Raw genomic sequence first — 20,141 nt, 5'->3', positions numbered from 1 at the left:
TGGCCATTCATAGTCTCATAATACCCAGTAGTATAACAGAAGGCGCTCACAGAATACTTGTTGACTTACTGAAGAACGTCATCAAAGGTAATATGACCCTGTCAAAGAAACGTTTAAAGTGCTTGCACAGAAATGAACGTGATAACTGGATAAAAGCTTACAATAAAAATAGTAACTGATAGGATGGCACTGACCACTAAAATTGTAAACAATCAGTGACAATTAATTACACCAGTATTCGTAGTTCATCCAATAGAATGAGCAAAGAACACTGACTAGCAGAAGACATTAGCTCATATCTTCAAATGTTAAGGAACTCAAGCAGCAGAGCACACCTGAGCTCTTCTTGAGTGAGCTGGAGAGGAATTTTGCCTCAGGATGAATCCTGTCTGTCATTTCTAGAATGAGATTTGGACTTCAGACTTCAGAGTTGATACTGAAATGAACTAAGACTTTTCGAGTTGTTAGGATGGCATGGGTGTATTTCGCATGGGCTAAGGATGTGAATTTTGATGGGCCAGTGACAGCGTGTGAAGGACTGAATATTTACATCCTTCTAAAATTCATACATTGAAGTCCTGACCCCCAATGTGGTGGCATTTGGAGGTGGGGCCTTCAGAAGGTAATTAGGATCAAATGAGGTCATGAGAGGGGGCCCTTGTGATAGGGTTAGTACCCTTGGAAGAGACCCCAGAGAACTTGCTCTCTCTTCCTCCACATGCACCCCGTGGCTGGGAAGGGAGCTCTCACCAGAACCCAAACAGGCTGGCATCCAGATCTTGGACTTCTAGCTTCCAGAACTATAAGGAAATAAATTTCCATTGTTCAAACCACTCAGTCTGTGGTATTTTGTTGTTGCAGCCCAAGCTAACCAATACCTCTAGGAATGACCTGATTTTCCTGAGTGATGAAGAAAATCCTTGAGAGCACCATGAATCTGAAGGCTACTCAGCAGAGAAAAGATGAGAACTTGTGTGCCCTGAACTTCTCACGGAGGGGCTCTTCTGTCCTCTCCCTTCATCAGGAATAAAGACTCTAGTTTGTCAGGGCAGAGTCAGTGCTTTCTAATTTGAGGGGAGGAAGGGAAAGGGTCAGTCTTCACCCTGCTTCACCTAGCCTATTTATTGTGAATATTTGCTTATCTCTTGCAGTGAAAGACAATAAAAATGATGGCGTGGTCCCCCTGCATTCTTGCCTAGGGCACCAGAGAAATTCCGAACGAGTCCTGTCTGCCCAATGTCTGCTGCTAGATGTTTCTTTGGCCCCTTCTTGTTGCCCCAGGAGGCAACTGAGCTGCTTCCTTGGAACCCGTCAGGACTTGTCTTCTTTAGTCATCTCCCAGGTGCTAAACCACACCATCCACATCCACCCACTTCCCAATATATTAATGTGTGGAATTTTAACTCTGCCATTTATTTCCTGAGCGGAATTTTAACTCAGCCATTTATTTCCTGAGCGGCTTTAGGCAACTCACTCAAGCCTTCCTTGTCTCGGATTCCATATTCTGCAAAATGGGGACAGTTGTTTCCACCTTTTAGTGTTGTTTTGGAGATTAATGACTTTAAATAGATTAGCATCCCATCTAATGCCGTGCCCAACAAGCGATAAACACGCAATGATTGTCAGCCATGGCCACGTTCATCTTTATCATCACCTTTGCCAGGTAGATACAAATCCTGGACCCAAAGCTGTTTAGGTGATGTCCACTAGGTGGCACTAGCCACAGTAAACAAAATCTACATGTATACCATATTTCATCGAATGTTTGAAAGTTCTATGAAGAGACAGAAAACTGTAATAGTAATAAGGCAGTGTGCATATATAGGGATAAATATATTGCGGCCCCAAAACTAAGCATTTGCTCCATGATAATTACCTAAAGCAGTTGTTTGAGAACAGCTACTGGTCAAACATGTTCTGGTTTGATTCCCAGACCCCAGGAGATTCTGATGCAGGAGGATCAGCAGAGAAACAAAAACGCTCCCATTAGGTTATCACGGAGTGCCAGTGTATTGTTCAGTCAGGTCTGGCTAACAACGGAGGTTTTTGTTTTGCAGAAATGTGTTTCTCCAGCTTTTGTTAGGCTGAGTAGGGTGTGATTTGGAGAAAGACCTTGCTGCAGGCCTGAGATTTTTGTGTGCTAAGGGAGGAAACTTTTGCAGGCAACCAACCGCTGACAGAGACAGAAACTTGGAAGTGCAGAAGAGTTCAGACAGAGCGTTTTGCAAGTTTTTCTATGTGATAAAGAGTATCACCAGAGCTTTTGCGAGTAGATGTGCTCTTCTGACATCTGTGAAAATGATCTCAAGGTAGAGCAAGAACAAAACGGGCTGGACATTTGAGTTACAGCACCTTCTTACTTTTCTTTCTTGTTACTCCTTTCTGTTATCCCTAAGCCTTCAAATGGAGTCTTGTTTAAAATATCTTAGTTATATTGTAGGGAGTTAAGGGAGAGATCTGTGTCCACCTTTGGGCTGAATTATTATACCCATTGGAACTGAGTTACAGAAGTGAGGTGATAAAGATTGAAACGCGAAAGCACTCAATGGGAATCCTCATTGATGTTTAAAGAAATCAGATAAAAGCCTGGAATCCCTGTAGTTTCCTAGGATGGAAGGTTTTGTCGTTTGGGTATCCAAGAGCAGGGCAATCCTAGAAGACTGGCCATGGTCATACCCTAAACCAGCTAAAGGTCTGGGGCTGCAGGCACATCCAGAACAGGGGGAAGGTTATAGAGCACACCTGGGCGGTAGTGATGAGAAATGCAGACAAACGGGACAGAATTATATTGGTTAAGGGGAGAGACTGACAAGAGCAATCTGGGGAGTTGTTTCTGAGCTTTCTGTTTAGAAAGAAAATAGAGCCAGTGGCAGACCCACTTCTTCAGCTTCCTGACCCCCTACCTCCAATTCATCTTACCTCCTTTCTACCTCAGAGGAAAGGGAATTCTTTGTCCTTATATATGCTAGATCTCTTCTGTCCAGACTCCATCAGTTATCAGTTCCAATTCTTTCATTGCTGGCTCTAGTCTCTAGACATATTTTTTTAAAAGTTCAAGTCCGTACCTTTTGAAACAAAACTCTCTCTTCATTTAGCATCCTGTAGTTACTGTCCTGTTCTTTCTTCCCTTTGCAGCCACGCTTCTAGAAAGAGCAGTCCCCCTGGCTCCACTCCCTTTCTTCCCTTTCTGTTCCCCACCCTGCAATCCAGCCATTTTGCCCACACCCACCTGCAAATGCCCCCACGGAGGTGAGCAGGGAAATTCTTCCTGTCAAAGTCATTGGGTGGTTATCAGCAGGAACTCTAAGCCGGCTGCAACATTTGCAGCTGTTAACGTTTATCCAGTAATTACTGAGCTCCTGCTGTGTGTTTGACACTGTTCTAAGCACAGTGGTGTCTCAAGGGTGCAGTCAGGTCCTGCTGCCATCAGAGTGACCTGGCCCCGGGCCTGGGCTCGGGGTGTGGGGAGCCCTGCAGCTTGGATTGGCGGGGCAGCAGGCTCTTGTGAAAGTGCCAGCCTTTGACTGCCTTCTCCGCCTGCATGACGGTGTGAATTCCAGACCGCCTGCGCAAATGTTATTTTCATCATATTGTTAACCACTCTTTTATCAATGTAGTATCTTAAAATTGCTGAAAATGTGTTATTTTAGGAGGAAATGACCACTCCCCCAACAAAGCCTGCCTTCTGTCCTCTCGTAGCTTGATCTCTGGTGGGGTGAAACTCACAGTACCCATGTAAACATTTAATTTCAGAGAACTGTAAATACTGTGAAAGAAATAGAGCAGGACAACATGATATAAAGCACTTAATAAGCTCTGAAGGCTCATATCCCCTCCAAATTCGTAAGTTGAAATCCTTACCCCAAGGTGATGATTAGGAGATGGGGCCTTTGGAAAGCGATTAGGTCTTAAGGTGAAGCCCTCATGAGTAGGATCAGTGCCCTAATAAAAGAGGCCCCACAGGGATGCCTTGCCCATTCCTCCCATGTAACGACACAGTGAGAAGGCACCTGCCGTGACCCAGGAAGTGGGCCCTCCCCGGACGCTGATCAGCCTCCAGAATTATGAGAAAGAAATGTTTGTTGTTTGTAAGTCACCGAGTTGATGGCTTTTTTGTGATAGCCACCCAAACAAACTGAGACCGGCAGCTGTGGCACTGGGAGAACTGGGTTGGAGTATGGTCAAAGAAGGCCTCTTTGAGAAGATGACATTTAAGTTGAGACTTAAAAGATGAAAAGGTTTAGAAAAACCTGGGGGAAAGCCTGCCAGGCAGAGGGAAGAGTAAATGGAAAGGCACCGAAGAACTTGGAATGTTGGGGAACTGGGAGGAGAGCCATGTGCCTGGAGCTTCAGGACATGACAGTGGTTAGAAAGGAGGCTGGACGAGGTGGGCCTTGTTTATCAGATGGGAGATGCTGTTGGCAGGTAGAGAGACCCCAGATGGGAAAGCCCATCAAAGTGTGGGCAAGCCCTCGCAAACTTGTGGGTCCTTGCCTGCCGTTGAGAAAGAATTCTCACTAGAGGCAGAGGGACAACATCGGGGGATGGGAGTAAAGACCTGCTTTATTGATCAGAGAGAGAAGGTGGGGGGAAGGCAAAAAAAAAAAAAAAAAAGAAAAAGAAAAAAACACTTGAGCAGGAGCCGTCAGCAAGGGAGCTAGATGAGACAGCTCCAGCCCCCATCCGGCCACGGGGCCTTTTATTGGGCAGCTTTGCCATCGTGACCATCACTCAGGTGGTGCCAATCATTTTCTGTTACTGGCTCTTTCCTCCCATGGAGCTCAGCCCAAAAACTTTGGCAGATGGAAGAGAGCAAAGAAAGAGATATCAGGATATGTCCTTGGGATCAATGCAGCAGTTGTGGCGTGTTGTATGGTTACGTCCTTGGAATCAAGGTGCCAGCTCTGGGAAGAGAGGAACAACTTGTTTTTTAATAGCCTGGTGTTTTCTTTCCCTTGTTGTTAATCAGGCAGGGTCAGTAAGCCTGCCTGCTCACCTCTCACAGTCACTGGAGCAGGTGTAAGTGCTAATAGATAAGATTCAGGAGAGAGAGGAACTGAGGTGCAGAAGAGGGTGGGACTTCACCACACACATGGAGGAGTTTGCTTTGATAAGAGCAGAAATGCACATACTTTTTAAAGCTTTTCCCCCTTACTTTTCACAGTGTCACTCCTGATTCTCTGCCTTCCTCTCTGATTCTTCTCAGTCTCCCCTTTCATTTCTTCGTCAGCAGGGTTCTGTCCAACTATCCTCTTTACATCTTCCTTAGACAGTCTTTCGCCCAAGCACATCAGCCCGGACCACTCGCGTGGACTTCATACTCTCATATCCAACTATAGTTCTTAATCTCCCGAATTATATCTCCAGCCCAGACCTGTCCTCTGACCTGATTTAGCTGCTTATTTGACACGTCTGCTTGGATAGAGGCATCTTGAATTTAATGTGTCCAAAATTGGGATTCTTGAGTCTTCTCCACACACAAAACACAGCACTGAATAGGGCGTGGCAGACGTGGAGGGTGGTGGGTGCTCACTGATGGCCCAGGTTCCACCTCTCCTTGTAACCTCCACCCTCACTCTCCTGATACAGACTCGAAGTGTTTTCGTTCTTACGTGTAGTAAGCATTGCTAGAGCGCACCAGTACTGTGAACTCTCCTTCCTCTCCTAGACATCATATTTATTTATATAAGAGGATTTTATTTATCCACTTCCTTGAAGGTAGACTTGGCTGTAGCTCTTACCTTGGCCACTGATATGTAAGTGAAAATTATACGTATTGCTTCTGGGTGGACATATTTAAGATTAGGTGCACAATTCTCCTTGTTGTCTTTTTTTCCCTTCTTTATTACAAGGTTTTATCATTTATCAAGACATAGATGCCTAAAATCAAAGCAGCCTAGAATGCTGAGCCATTACGTGGGAAAAAATTGCCCAGGGAGTCACTTGAACATGCAGCAAATGTTGAGCAAGAAGGGAAAAACAAACAAAAAAAGACCTTTGTTGTGTAAGTCACTGAGGTTTTTGCTCTTTTTTTAGTTCTCAGGTGTGTCCATGTGCGTGTATCTTCGGTTACCACATATAATCCAACATGCCCTGGCTGACAGAAATGCTCTGCAAAGTCAGTATTTAAAACAGATCTCTTCTAGCCTCTACTTCCAACTAGATAGCCACCCCCCAAGCTTCTTCTAACTAGAAACTGGAGCTGCCAGTGTCCCCAAGCTGATCCTCTTCAGCTCTCTCCAGTTTCAGTTATCATCTACTTAGTTGCTTAATCCTAGATCCAAAAACAGAAATCATCTTCATTCCTCCCTCGTCCCTCACTCCCACAGTCTGATCACCAGGTTTTTGTCAGTATGTCTCCGATTTGTCCTGGACGTCTGCAATAGCTTTCTTCCTGTTCCTGCGTCCAGTATTAAAATACCGACAATACCCTCAAAATCAGATGTGAATAAAGGGTCTCCAGGAGGCCTTCTTCCTCCCGCCCTTGCCCCCAGCCATCTCCCAGCTCCTCTTCCTGTAGGCAACCGACATGACCAGAGCCTGTGTGATTCCTTGAGAGATGCTCTCCACATGTGAAAACAAACAAGTCTGTACATCTCCCAGAGTAATCTTACAAAAACACAAAACTGGCCGTATCTCCCCTAGTTTAAGGCCTTTCAGTGCCTTCCGGTTACAAAGCCTTGAGTATTTAGGACCCTGCGTTGGCAGCCTCCTCAGTCCTGCTGATCTTTCAGTCCCAAATGACTGCTTCTCAGCTGAGATTGTTCCTGCCTCAGGGCTCTTCCCTCTGCTGTCCCCAGCTTGGACAGTTTCCCCCCAGGTCTGTGTCATTCTCCATGACGCAAGGCCCTCTGTTTGTCGCCTTCAAGCCCCCACCACAAGCAGTCAGCGTATCTTTATTGGGATGTTTACCTGCTGATCAACCATCTCCCACATTAGACTCTGTCTCCTGAGAATAGAGATGGTCTCTTATTTTGTTTACCACTTACTGTAGCCCCAGCCTCTAGTTCCCTGCCTGTCACTGAAGAGGCACTTCAATAAGGAACTGATGGAGAAGCATGTGCCCTGATTAAAAAAGAAAAAAAAAAAAAAAAAAAAAAAGACAGGTGAAACTAAAAAAAGAAATTGGTCCCAGCTATTTAAGCAGGCAAATCTGGCCTCTGTGTGGTTTCTACCCCCGAGTATAGATTTTATCCTGAGCCTTGTCACACTGCGTGTCTGCTGGCTGCGTCTCTGCCACCCGGTGCGGAGAGCAGAGCGGGCCTCACCCCCACAGGGTGGAAGCCTTCGGTCCTTTGGGAGGAGGTGACAGCAAGCACAGAATGCTTGTGTGCCAGACCTTGTATTTTGTCACAGACATTTAATAACTAGTTTAAACAGAAATATTAAGCAATCACTTCGTCCTTTGTTTTAGGCACCAGAAGTTCCTTTGTTTTTTTAACCAGCAAGTAAAACCAGAAAAGACAGCAGCTCCCGCATAAGAAACAGTATAACGTGTCTGTGATGGAACATTAATGCCACAAACTTGAATCAGTATCTGCTTCTGCCTTCAGTGTTTTAACACAGCACATACTTTCCTAATCATAAAAGTAATGTCTCAGATAGATAACAGAATACTAGTATTGTCTTAAAGGGGTAAACTGGGGAAATAAAAATTACATCCATGGAACAAGGTTTTTATTTCTAAGTCACAAAAGCTAATCTTTCATCTGTTTCCCTGTCCTTGGAAACCAAACAACAAAAGCTGCATTCATCTCTACTTTAATTTCTCCTGAATTTATTTCTAGGTATCCAAGTCAGCTGATTGGATTAGCTAGGTAATGTAACCCAGCCATTTTGCCTTTATCTCTTACCAGAGTAGAGGATAAAATCCAAGCTCCTTAATGTAACATACAAGGTCTCTCGTAATCTGGCCCCAGTCTACCACCCAACCTCGTTTCCCACCACTGCCTTCCCTTACCCACTTTATTGGGAGCTTACCGGAGAAAGGTCGTGGGCACACAAGTGTGTTCCAATGGTCCAGACCTCTCTTCACCTGAATACTTCTGTGCCAGGGTATAGCAGGATGCCCGTATATGATACAGGCTTGGAGGAATGAGTTAAAGGATCCTGAAATCACAAAGTGATGAGCTAGGAAGTGAATTCACCTGAAAGGGGTAGGGTTGCCTGCTCTGATCAACACACAGAGAGCAGGACCCATCCTCAGTGTGTAGTCGTGTCCCCTAGCTCACAGGTGCCTTGCAGAGAGCTTCAGTGAACTAACTGTATCCCTCCCCCAAACTTACATGTTGAAACCATAGTCCCAAAGTGATGGTATTTGGAGACGGGGTCTTGGGGAGGTAGTGGAGCCCTCACAATGGGATGAGTGCCTTGCAGGTAGAGAGCTAGCTGGGTGAGGACACCCTCTGAGCGCCCTCTGTAAACCAGAAGAGGGCATTCCCCAAGAACCTGCCTATGCTGGCACACTGGTCTCAGACCTTTACCCTCCAGAACTATGAGAAGTAAATAGAAATGTTTGTTGTTTAAGCCGTTCGACCTATAGCAATTTGTTACAGCAGTCTGAACTGACTAGGACAAGAACCCTACGTGGTCTCCATCCTGAAGCGTCTCCACCACCTTGTAGCTCTGGTTGGTCAAGGACTTGTATCTTTCTTTTACATTCAGAGGGTGACCTTTAGATCCTCCTCCTGTGCGGCCTAGAACTCCTCCATGACTGGGATAGTCATGAGTGAAACTGGAGAAAATTGCAGACAAAGTCTAAACTGGCATATTAGGCAGTCAGCCTATCCTGGCCTCAGGAAGTGTAGTATCAGAGGTGCTTCTGCAACTCAGAATGTCCTTGTCGGTCACAGGGAGTCTGGGAGTGGTGTGACGTGGAAAGGTGTATCTGCACGTGGCGGGCTTTTTTAAAAGGGCCCTCGGGAGGAGTCTTGTGCTGATGGCACAGCTGTGCATCTTGATCGTGGTGGTGTTTACGTAAAGCTATACTTGGGATAAAATTGCATAGAGCTTCGCACATGCATGGTGACTTGTGAATAAGCCCTATGGTGTATACCAATGCCAGGTTCCAGGGTTTTATACTATACTGTAGTTATGCACGATGTTAACACTGGGGGAGGCTGGGTGAAGGGTGCGTGGGAGCTGTGCCATACAGATTGCTGTGAATCTATAATCATTTCAAAGTAAAAGTGTTTTTTTTTTTTTCTTTTTTAAGCGTAATGGGGAGGGACTCAGAACACTGAAGCACTTGATCTAAAACAGTGCATTGGGACTGGCCTTTAAGCTAGATCTTATGCAAAAACAGTTCCTCTGTGTCTAGACTTAAAGATGTTCCTGAAAAAAGGGATGAAGTGGGCTACCTTAGCAGATGCAAAATGAGTGCAGAGTCTAGAAGGGCCTTCAGCTCCTTGGAGCTCTGTGAGCATCCAGGTGAATCCCCAGCTGCTTTTCTGGAGACCTGCAGGGAGAGCAGGCAGACGGGCAGGTGAGTTGTGGTAGGCCATAGGAAGGGGGCCGAAGGCCCAGGAAACTGGATGTCTTGTTTACTCAGGTGACTGCCGTCCTCAAACCATGCTGCCTTTACTCAGCATCACTGCAGCTGAATTCAGTTTTCCAACAGTACCAGTCATCTGCTGTGCTCCTGGTACTCCTCACTCTTCTAGAGCTTGGAATCTGTCCAGGAATAAAACAAAGATCCCTTCCCTGGTGGAGCTTCTGTTTTAGCACAAGGGAGGAGGCAGGGAGAGAAAATAAGCAGTCCTGGGTGGGTTATAGAGCATACTAGAAGGTGGTAACTATTATGGAGGAAAAAAATAGGACCAAGTGGGGGGACCTAGAATTCAGGAGATGGTGTGATGTGTGGTAGAGGGAGCGTTGCTAAATACTCTTGAGTTCTCAAATGATATGATTGTATTGCAACCAATCCCCTGTTTGAATTTTCTTTTTCTACTACCAGATTCTCTCCCTCATCATTCCTTTCTGCTTTTCCCTGATTTCCTGTCTCTTCTCTCCTTCATTTTAGCCTTCCTTTTTTCTCTTTCTTCAATTAATTCACCCTTTCTTTTTTCTTTTCTAATTCCCCCTTTCTTATTTACCTACCTTCTCTGGCGCCATTTTCTTCATCAGTGGCTCTTTAATCTTTTTCCTTTTTATCTTCCTTTCCTTCCTCCCTCATCATTTTTATTTTTCTCTCCCATTCTTTCTCGCTATTTGTCTTTATGTGGCTTTTCTGTGGAACTGAAGTTCATATGATTCAAGTTCATGTGGCATTTGTTATATTGTTTGCATGATAAATGCTTCCTATTCTAAATGAAACCAAACTTCCTTTAGGAACCCAGCTGGATGCAAATGGAAACAAGCCCTGATTTACTGACTCTCATCTCATCTGTTCACACAGGTCTAAGCCCCAAATATTTCTGGAAGTTCCAGTAAGTGCCTGACGTGTTCATGAGCAAGTCCGTTCTACTAAGGACTGCTGTCCTCCATGCACTCTTTCAGGGGACCATCGTTAAGACCTGAGGTATCTCCAGAGCTCTAGGTGTGCCTGGAGACTAGGGCAGAATGCCTTCCTTTGTCTTTGTCTTTGGAATTATATTGTTATAATGGTTGCCAAGAGTATTGCATGTGCCCCATCCTTTTATAGGGATCTTGGTAAAGCAGCTTTTTTGGATTATATTTTTACAGCTTCATTTCTTCATAGGACCCAAACGTGAGATCTGGCTTAGAACATACTCCAGAATGACAGGCACGGTATTACCCCCAATCACCCCGTCCACCAACAACTCAGCCTTGTTACTGGGTCAGCTCTTTAAGTCTGCTCCTTCTTGCTTTAGAATGAGTATCTCTAGCCCAGGAGGCTTCTCAGTCATTACACAGACTTCTATTTAGCCTGGCCCATCAGTGTCAGTGCCTGGACACATCTCAGTTCCAAGAAGACACAACTTGACTTCAACTCAGGAGTCCCGCCCTGAAAGTTCATGAGGCAGACAAGTTGAAATTTACATTTCTAATTTAAAAAACCACACAAAGATAAAAATCATGTTGCTTTTGTATTTTATATCATCTAGTAAGATATAACCATGATTAATTTTTGTAGGTTTCAACATGTATTATTTCATTTAATTTTTAAGTTGAGTGTCATTGGTCCCTGATGAAAATTTTTGCTAATTCTAGAAAATACACTAAGAATTATGATTGCTAGAAATTGAGAGGCTCTTCTAAAATATGTATGGAAATGCAGAGGGCTAGGCATATAGTAGAAAAAACTGGGTGCTAGTTATGTTTTGCTTATTGATATGGGTGCTAGCTATACTGGTGTGCTTGTTTTGTGAAAATTCTTCATGCGGTATGCTACACTTTGTAACATTTTTATGTGTATGTCGCACCAGAGAGAAAATTTTGCTTAAAATAATGAAGTAAAAAATAAGCTGGAAATATTTGGGTAAGAATTACAAGATTGAACTTAGATATTTGTACCATCATTTATTGCATTAAGTCTTTTTTTTTTTTTTTTGGTGGGGGAAGAGGTAATTAGGTTTTTATTTATTTTTAATAGAGGTACTGGGGACATTAAGTCTTTACAAAAAGAAATCACACACAAACAGATGAAAGTAGAGCTATAAAGAATACATCAAAATGATGACTGATTACCGAGTACTGACACACTGCACAGCACAGGAGACCACTGACAAAATGAAAACCTACTGAATGGGAGAATGTATTTGCAACGATATGACCGATAAAGGGTTAGTGTTCAAAATATATAAACAACTCATACAACTCAGTATCAAAAAAACAAACCACCCAGTCAAAAAATGGGCAGAAGACCTGAATAGACATTTTTCTAAAGAAGTCATCCAGATGGCCAGCAGACACATGAAAAGATGCCCAGTGTCGTCAATCATCAGAGGAATGCAAATCAAAACCACGAGATATTAACTCACACCTGCCAGAATGGCTGTCATCAAAAAGTTAACAAATGTTGGTGAGGATGTGGAGAAAAAAAGAACCCTTATACACTGTTGGAATATAAATTGATGCAGCCATGTGGAAAACAGTATGGAGGTTCCTCAGAAAACTAAAAATAGAACTACCATATGATCCAGCAAATCCACTGCTGGATATATATCCAAAGAAAACAAAAACACTAATTTGAAAAGATACATGCGCCCCAATGTTCACAGCAGCTTTATTTACAATAGCCAACATGTGGAAGCAACCTAAGTGTCCATCAATATATGAATGGATAAAGATGTGTTGTGTATACATATACATATATACAACATACACACACACACATAAATTTCCAATAGAATACTATTCAGTCATAAAAAATAATGAAATTTTGCCATTTGCAATAACATGGATGGACCAGGAGGGTATTATACTTAGTGAAATAAGCCAGAGAAAGACAAAAACTGTATGTTACCACTTATACATGGAATCTAAAAAAATAAACAAATGAATATAACAAAATAGAAACAGACACACAGATATATTGAACAAACTAGTGGTTACCAGTGGGGAGAGAGAAAGGAGGAGGAGTAAGATAGGGGTAGGGAAATAAGAGGTACAAACTACTATGTATAAAATAAGCTACAAGGATCTGTTGTACAACACAGGGAATATAGCCAATATTTTACAATAACTTTAAATGGAGTATAATGTATAAAAAATTTGAATCACTATGTTGAAACTAATATAATATCATAAATCAACTATATGCCAATTAAGAAAAAGTAGTGGCACACTTAAAATTTAGCATTTTTACTATATTTAATAGTTTTGTTCAGAAAGGACACATCAGAGTAGTTTAAAAGGCAACACTACATCTCAAAAAATATGCACAAATATTTCCAAATGTACATGATTTGACTTTTTCCACTTGTTATTGAAATTCATATACAATACTGGAATCATATTCTACAGGTTAAAAATATAACAAAAGCTTTAATTTCAAGTAAAATTTTCATTGACAAACAGAATTAAAAGTATGTTTACTATTCACAAGATACATGGAAGAGATAGTATTTCTAGAGTGTGCTTGGGAAACAAGTCAAATAGACTGTGGTCTTACGTAGCCACAGACAGACCCAAGATTTTACAAAACTCTAGCCTTTGAAATGTAACTTTGGTATTTCCTTCAACTAATTAAAAAAAAAAATGAGCAGTGCATATTTCCTCTATTGAACAGAGGTATTCATCCATTTTCTGCAAGACTATTATGTTCACTCTTTAGAGATATGATTTGTCGCCCTTGTAAGCAGGTATAACTGTGAAAATGAGATAGTGTTATAATCCTGGTTACGCTGTACCCAACAGGGGGAGAAATCTGTTCCACATCAATTAAAGACATTGTAACCCATGAGCATGAAAGACTGTTAGAACACCACAGCCCATTACGACTTCCTGCAATTCCAATATGTAGTATGGGAAGGGGGATGGAGAGGACGATGAGATTCTTTTAGTCAACCAGTTTGATATGATCACTAATGATACTCCTCCAGAAGTAGACGGAGACCTTATTTCTGATTGTGTTTAAGAAGAAAAACAGAGATAAGACATGCTGTCTTTGGACAGCCAAACACATTTGGGAATTTCACACATCTGCCAAAGGTACAATGTAGTTCTCAGTCAAGTTAAGACATTGTCTTAGTTGGGGACCTGAGTATTTTTCTCTAGAAAAGTACAACTTCGTTCTCTCTAGTGTGAAATATATGAGACCAGTCCAGAGGACCAAAGCCGTATACATTGTCATCATATTCAATGCCTGAAAATTGTTGGCACTCAGAAATGATCAAGTAAAAAATATTCTGGCCTAACATACGGATTTTTTTTAAACTTACATATTTTCAATGTGTATATTCCAAACTAAGTTTTTTCCTTTGATACTGAGTTCATTTAGAATGTTTTATCTTAACCAATATAGGCAGTTTGCTTTTTAGATTTTTTTTTTGAAAGGTAGTTAGAATCAGTTAAAGATCACTTCACATCCTGCTAAAATTTTATAGAAAAATATAAACTTGTTTCAATCACCAGTCATAAACATATCAAAACTGATTTTTGTTCCAAATAACAATTCTTGTGTTGGATTTTAAATAGACCATGCTTAAATATATCTCTACGTAATGACAATTTCTATAAACTAAGATAAAGCAAACTGCATTTTTGAACTAAAGATAGTCTGTCATATATTTTAGTTGATCTTACTAGTGATGGGGAAAAATCATAAATTTTCTATGGCAGGACAATCAAACTAAGACAGAAAGAAAGACAAATGACATTCCCCCTTTGTGGTCGGCCTATCCCGGTGTGCACTATTCATCTACATAATGTATTAACCAGACATCCTCAAAGCAGGAGGATGAAATCAATCTTTGAGAATAGTTCGTCCCTTTTCTTCAGATGCCAGCATTGTAATTCTGTGGTTAATATTTCTTTTTCATGTCATACAGGGGGTCACATTTACCAAAGGCTTGTTCTGTATATGCATAACTCACTAACAGATGGTTTTTGATAAACTGCATACAATGCTAATCTGTCAATATGGTACATAAATAATTTGTCTCCAAAAAATGTATGAAACTGCATCTCTAACTCCTGATCAATGGAGCAGTTCTCAGAGCTTCTCAGAATCTATTTCCCAGGTTATAAGCCTCAATTTGGCTGAAATAAAATTCTCTTTTCTTTTTTTCTTAGCTTGATTGTTACTTGATTTTTCATTGACACTTGTGATGCTTGACTATTATCATATTGAAAAATGGTTTCTGTAAACTACAGTAATCTTATCACTTCACTTCTCTGAGTCAATATTTCTAAAATGTTATCAGCCCAGTTCTGTAGCTTTTAAGTGAACCATTTCCTTTATTCTGAATTCTGGTTACATATCTGGTAACATATATAGTAATACCTCATTATTAAGCACTAACCAAATACGCATTAAAAAATTTATTTTTGTACTTACCAAGAGGGATTTTTAAAGGCATGTATTGATAAGTACATTAGTAATTATAGTTCAGCATTTATTCATCGTGACCTTACACTGTGATCAGTGCAGCTCATGGGTCTCAAGGTCAGTCAGAAATAGAATTTTCTGTAGGATAATCACTCCTGACTCACCTGTCCACAGAGGCTGTTGGGCGACTCTTGCCCCAGCTGCAGGGAGGTACACGCGCACCCACGCGAACACTGTTGGCAAGTCCGTGGTGGGGAACAGCAGCAGAACATCAGCAGGTCCTGGACGTTGCTAAATTCTCCTCACCATTTTGCACATTTTAGAAGTAAGCTACTCATATTATAAATAAAGCCTCGAAACAAACTTAGCGCTTCTCTTTCAATGGTTGAGAGGTTAAAAAGAAAAATCCAAGAGTTTAAAAAAATAGAACAGAAAACGAATGAGTGCTTCAAGTTCAAAGAAAATAGTCAATGCAGAAAATATTTGCATAGAATTACGTGGTAGGTAACTTTTGCCTTCCAGTCCTGGCTTAGCATGACCTCCTGAGCCCAGTTTCAGGAAGCAAGTCTTCGCATAGCCTGTGAAAGCCAAGGGGAAACAGCCTTGATGCAACTGAATTCTCTTTAAGTCTACCTTACTTTTTTTGCAACTATGTTTTTGTACTGTTGGTTGCTTACATATACTCATCTTAGGTGTACAGCATCACAATAAAAGAAGGGTAAAAACTTCATTTTGTACCTCATCATACTTTAACTGGATGTATTTTAAAAGCAATAATTACTATTTCTTGAACAATTATATTATGTACAAGACACCATTTTATTACTATACATGCACCTATTAATTTTCATAACTCTGTGAAAAACATGAAAAACTAAAGTGAAGACAGGGTAAGTAATTTGCCCTGGGCTACCTAGCCAGTATGTTGCAGAAGCACTCAAATCTGTCTGGTTCTAAAGCCCATACCATTAAAACCACTCTGCCATACTGCATCCCTATGTACAGGAACCCTACCTGAATCATGATTTTATGCAGCATCAAAAATGCTTTTATAGTGTGGCAACTTCTTAAATTCCAATTTTGATGTATGAGTTTTTACTCAGCTAAGTTGGCCCTGTATCCTCAGTCATAAGCTACTGAATCTGGAAGGACTTCCCAGCTCAATAATGACATTTCTGGGCTCAGTAAGCTGATGGACTAAATGCAGAACCTCCAGTAGTATATTTCTCCCATAAAAATCTTCTCTGCCTATCATCCTCGCTGCCTGATTTTATCATTGCAGTTTGAATGTTATTCTTTTCAACATTTTTATCAGGAAGTAGAATAAGTCAGAGAAGGCCTGCCTATCCAAATTTGCATATGGCACCCGTAGGGTGTATATTTAATATGCTGGATGATAGATTCAGAATTCAAAATAATGCCAATAAAGTGGAACCAATAAGCTGTAATCTAGCAGGAGAATTTGTAGTTCTGCATTAGGGTCAAAGCCAATCACATAAATATAAATGGGGGAGCCCAGCTAGACCACAGTTCATGTGAAAATGCCCAAGTCTTTTGTTGACCCCTGCTCAATAGAAGCAGAGATTCTGATGTAGTTATTATGAAAATAAACCTGTTTTTAAGTCGCAGTAATGGCAGTATCTTGATGAGATCAAGGTAGGTCATAGTTGACCCTATGTGAGGTTTTGTGTCCCCTTCTTGACCGGGGATGGATTGACAAATTTCATGTCTATGAGGAACGGTGAAGAACTGGAGGAGTCTCGCGTGCGGTGGAGTCTGCTGGAGACATGAGAGCTCCTCTCAGATATTTAAGGGCTGTTCAGAGAAGGCAACACAAAGGGTCTCAGTCTACTGGGTGGTCATTGGAGAAAGACTGAGTCTAATTTGCAAGCACAATGAACACTTGGAGACTTTCAATTGTGTAACAAACTCCCTTGAAAAGCTACTTGTTGCCAATATCTGGAAATGTTCACACAAAGGCTGAGGTAATAACCTTAGGGATGAGGTGGGAGAGATTTCAGCATGGCCCAGGGTATGGGACTATTTGACTTCTAAGACTTCTTTCAACTTTAAAATTCTATGCTCTTCTTTTTTGGTCCCATTTCACTGAATGATGGAGCCACAAAGTTCACTCAGATACTGGAAGTTTCATTCAGGTTTCCTAGGAATAGTCTGAAGCCCCAAGAACATCAGAAATACACAGAATCAGCCTGGAAATTGTGAGAGTCTCTTTTTTAAGCCATTATTAGTCAGATAAAGAAAGGTCATGAGGTTCCTGTTCCTCACGTACTGTTTCTGAAGCTTAAGAAACTCCTGGGTTAAAAATTCCCACTATTCACCTTTCTCCTATCCCACGGACCTTAGGTCTCTGGAAGAGAAAGTATGTGAGGCGTCTGTATAAAGTCAGGACCAGCGTGTTGGCTGCTTCTAGATACTGATCACACCTGTATGCCTGCGGCAAAAGGTCCCCCCAGGTACTTAATATCTTCAAAGGAGAATTCTTGTTTTCTATTTTCCCCGTTCAATGAAGCCATCCTCTTAGAATTTTTTTAACAATTATTTTCCCTGAGTAGTTTTTATCAGACATAGTCACTACATGTATTATTCTATTTAATCCAAAGTATTTTCTTTGAAAGAAAATAATGATCATACCTCATCTTGGACATCAAGTTCTTCTTCAATCAGCTCTGCTTCCATTAACTCAAGAGGATCTTTACAGTCCTGGATGAGGGTGATCTTGACAGAACACAGAGAGTATTTATTGGAAGTATAATAGCGTCAACTCACTTGGTACTAAGAATGTTTTGCTGGTGCCTCTCATCTGCAATCTGTACTTCAAAGTCCTTTTCAGCTCTCTTGTCCTTTTCTATTTCCCACTTAGAATTTTCCCCTTATCATTTCTTCACATCAGGTGTGAACTGGTATCGCTCTCCATTGTTGAACCTCCCTTGCAGCTCTCTTCCCCAACCTCTGAAGTGCATGCCTCTTAACGAGTCACCCCGTCTGCCTAAACGAGTCAGCAGTCAGTGGTGTTTTTCTTTCAATGGCTAAGCTAACAGCACTCAGTACAGCACTGAGGATGCAGTGAATGCCCGGGGAAGGGTTCGTGACTGATGACAATAAACAGTCTCAGGTTGAATTGGGTGGGGCTTAATTTTATTGGAGGTGGAAACCAACATGTATGGACCAAGTAGGTTGTTTGGGAAAGTTCTGCTGTTGTTTAACAGTAGTTTGTAAAACCAGCAGCAACCTGGACTTTGTCCTATGTGTAAAGGATATCCCCGGAGCAACTCTAAATGTGTATCAAGGCAAGAGTGACATTTCAAAATGCTTCTTAGCTACTTTTCATCTCACAAATAAATAAGCAGTGAGGGAGCTCATAGCTCAGTGGCAGAGTGCATGCCTAGCATACACGAGGTCCTGGGTTCAACCCCCAGTACCTCCATTAAAAAAAAAAATCCCTAGTTACTCCTACCCCAAAAAAAGCAAATAAATAACCCAGTTCTCTTTATATGATCCTGCTTTGCTGTTGTTATAAACGGGTTAGAGAATTTTAAGTTAGATTAAAAAAAAGTTTATGAGTTTTCAAAGCTGAGCATCTTGCGTGTAGTTTTATTTTTGTTTTTGTATTTAAGATCCACATTTTGGTATTTAGGACTAGTATTTTTTCCAATAGCATTAAGCAGAACAATCTCTTCACTAAAAATAGCTAAGAAGAATGTATTATTGTTTTCTAAATTAGTTTTACTTCAAATATTAACTTCCCAACTACAGTAAGACTCTACTTATCCTACTTGGAGGAAAGAAAAAAAAAAGGAAAGCAATTTAAACTACAGTAGGCTGTGTCACTGGAATAATAATTATTGTTGTTATTTTTATAAAGTATTTGTTTTAGTTTCTCAAATTCATGGTGAGATGAGGCTCTTGTACCAGGCAGTAGGCCCAGCCCAGTGACCCACACCAGAATGCTCAACTCTCCTGGCTGTTTTACAGGAGAAACGACAAAATACGGAGGCCTGTGGGAAATCGCGGTCTATTTTGTTTTGTGGGGAACGGTTAATTCTGGGCTGATCGATGGCTTTTAATTTTTTTTTTTTTTTTTTTTTTTTTTTTTTGGTTTTTCAAAGGTCACTTACACCTAATGGATCCTATTTAGAGACATTTATAATTGAGAGTTTCCAGACTGCTGAGAATTTAAAATGCAGTTTATATACGAATTACAGAAGATCCAAGATTCAGTGCCTATATTCTCAAGTCACTATAGCTAATGCCCACTTTTATTAGTAAACTCACACGTTGGAGAATTAATACATACTAGGTACTACCAGTTACTTTCCTATAAACTGTCATATTTAGTCTTTGTCGCTCCCCAGCAAAGGTGCATGTTTTTACTCCCATTTTACTGATGAGAAAACTGAGGCTATAAGAAGTCAAGTAGATGGCTTGAAATCCCAGTAGCCTGGGATTCAAACCTAGATTTGTGGAATTTTTGCCATTTACAGAAAGCATTATAGTTTAGGAAAGACACATACATAGAAAGGTCGAATGCTTACTGTTTCTAAGATGGAATCTTGAACCTCTTGGGATTTAACCTGGCTCTGTAGATGGAGGACAGCATCATGGACGGTCAGGAAGAATATGTCCTTCCTAATGTTGTCATTAAAGAAGCCACATTTCTCCAGCTTTTCTATCACATGATCTTCAAAAGAAAGAATGTTTAGTCTCTAAGAAAAGACATTTTTGTAATGCCAACCAATAGTAAGTTGTGGTTCCTCCTCTTTTTAGTTTTTTGTTTTGTTTTTTTCTCATTTCCAAAATGTGAGCCTGCTCTAAACAGAGTTTCTTTTCCAGTAGCCTATGGAATGGCTATACCCTAACTGGCTGTAGGAGACGGCCTCGTTTCCCCAGCCACATCCCCTCTGCCGGGGACTCATTCTCCAGCTGCCCTGGGTCTGGCTGCTGATGGTTCACAGCTGTGCCCTTTTCTAGAGAACTTTCTTTCAGGACCTGGGGGGTTACACCACCCCCTTGGGGTGGCCTGCAGCCACTGACTGACTGATACGGAGGTACAAGGGCCAGCGCCCTGACCTCGAGGAGGGGTGACCATCTGGTGCTTTTCCTGCTGTGTGCTCCCATGGACTTGGGCTAAGGTAAATTCTGAAACCATGTCTTTGTCTTCGTTCCCTGT

General features: G+C 41.4%; 1 protein-coding gene and 2 long non-coding RNA genes across 3 annotated transcripts in view; 1 reads left to right on the top strand and 2 right to left on the bottom strand.

Moving 5' to 3' along the window:
- Positions 1-20,141, top strand: part of LOC116153949 (uncharacterized) — a 47,429-nt gene that overhangs the window by 5,294 nt on the left and 21,994 nt on the right. The window lies entirely within an intron of this gene.
- On the bottom strand, positions 4,554-10,563 carry LOC135321716 (uncharacterized). Its single transcript, XR_010381743.1, has 3 exons — positions 9,360-10,563; positions 7,981-8,109; positions 4,554-4,904 (listed from the first exon to the last, which is right to left on the bottom strand). It is a non-coding gene; the product is annotated as an uncharacterized LOC135321716 (long non-coding RNA).
- Positions 12,750-20,141, bottom strand: part of SLC26A4 (solute carrier family 26 member 4) — a 48,870-nt gene continuing 41,478 nt past the window's right edge. Inside the window, exons 19-21 of the mRNA XM_031454686.2 lie at positions 19,507-19,652; positions 17,606-17,689; positions 12,750-15,531 (exon numbers count right to left, since the gene is read on the bottom strand). Coding sequence (XP_031310546.2) covers positions 15,508-15,531; positions 17,606-17,689; positions 19,507-19,652 — 254 coding nt within the window. The 3' untranslated portion in view covers positions 12,750-15,507. The remainder of the gene's footprint in view (positions 15,532-17,605; positions 17,690-19,506; positions 19,653-20,141) is intronic.

Source organism: Camelus dromedarius, chromosome 7 (assembly GCF_036321535.1).
Source record: "Camelus dromedarius isolate mCamDro1 chromosome 7, mCamDro1.pat, whole genome shotgun sequence".
NCBI lineage: Eukaryota > Metazoa > Chordata > Mammalia > Artiodactyla > Camelidae > Camelus > Camelus dromedarius.
Note: the sequence above shows the minus strand (reverse complement) of the source record. Positions and strands in the feature narration are given on the sequence as shown.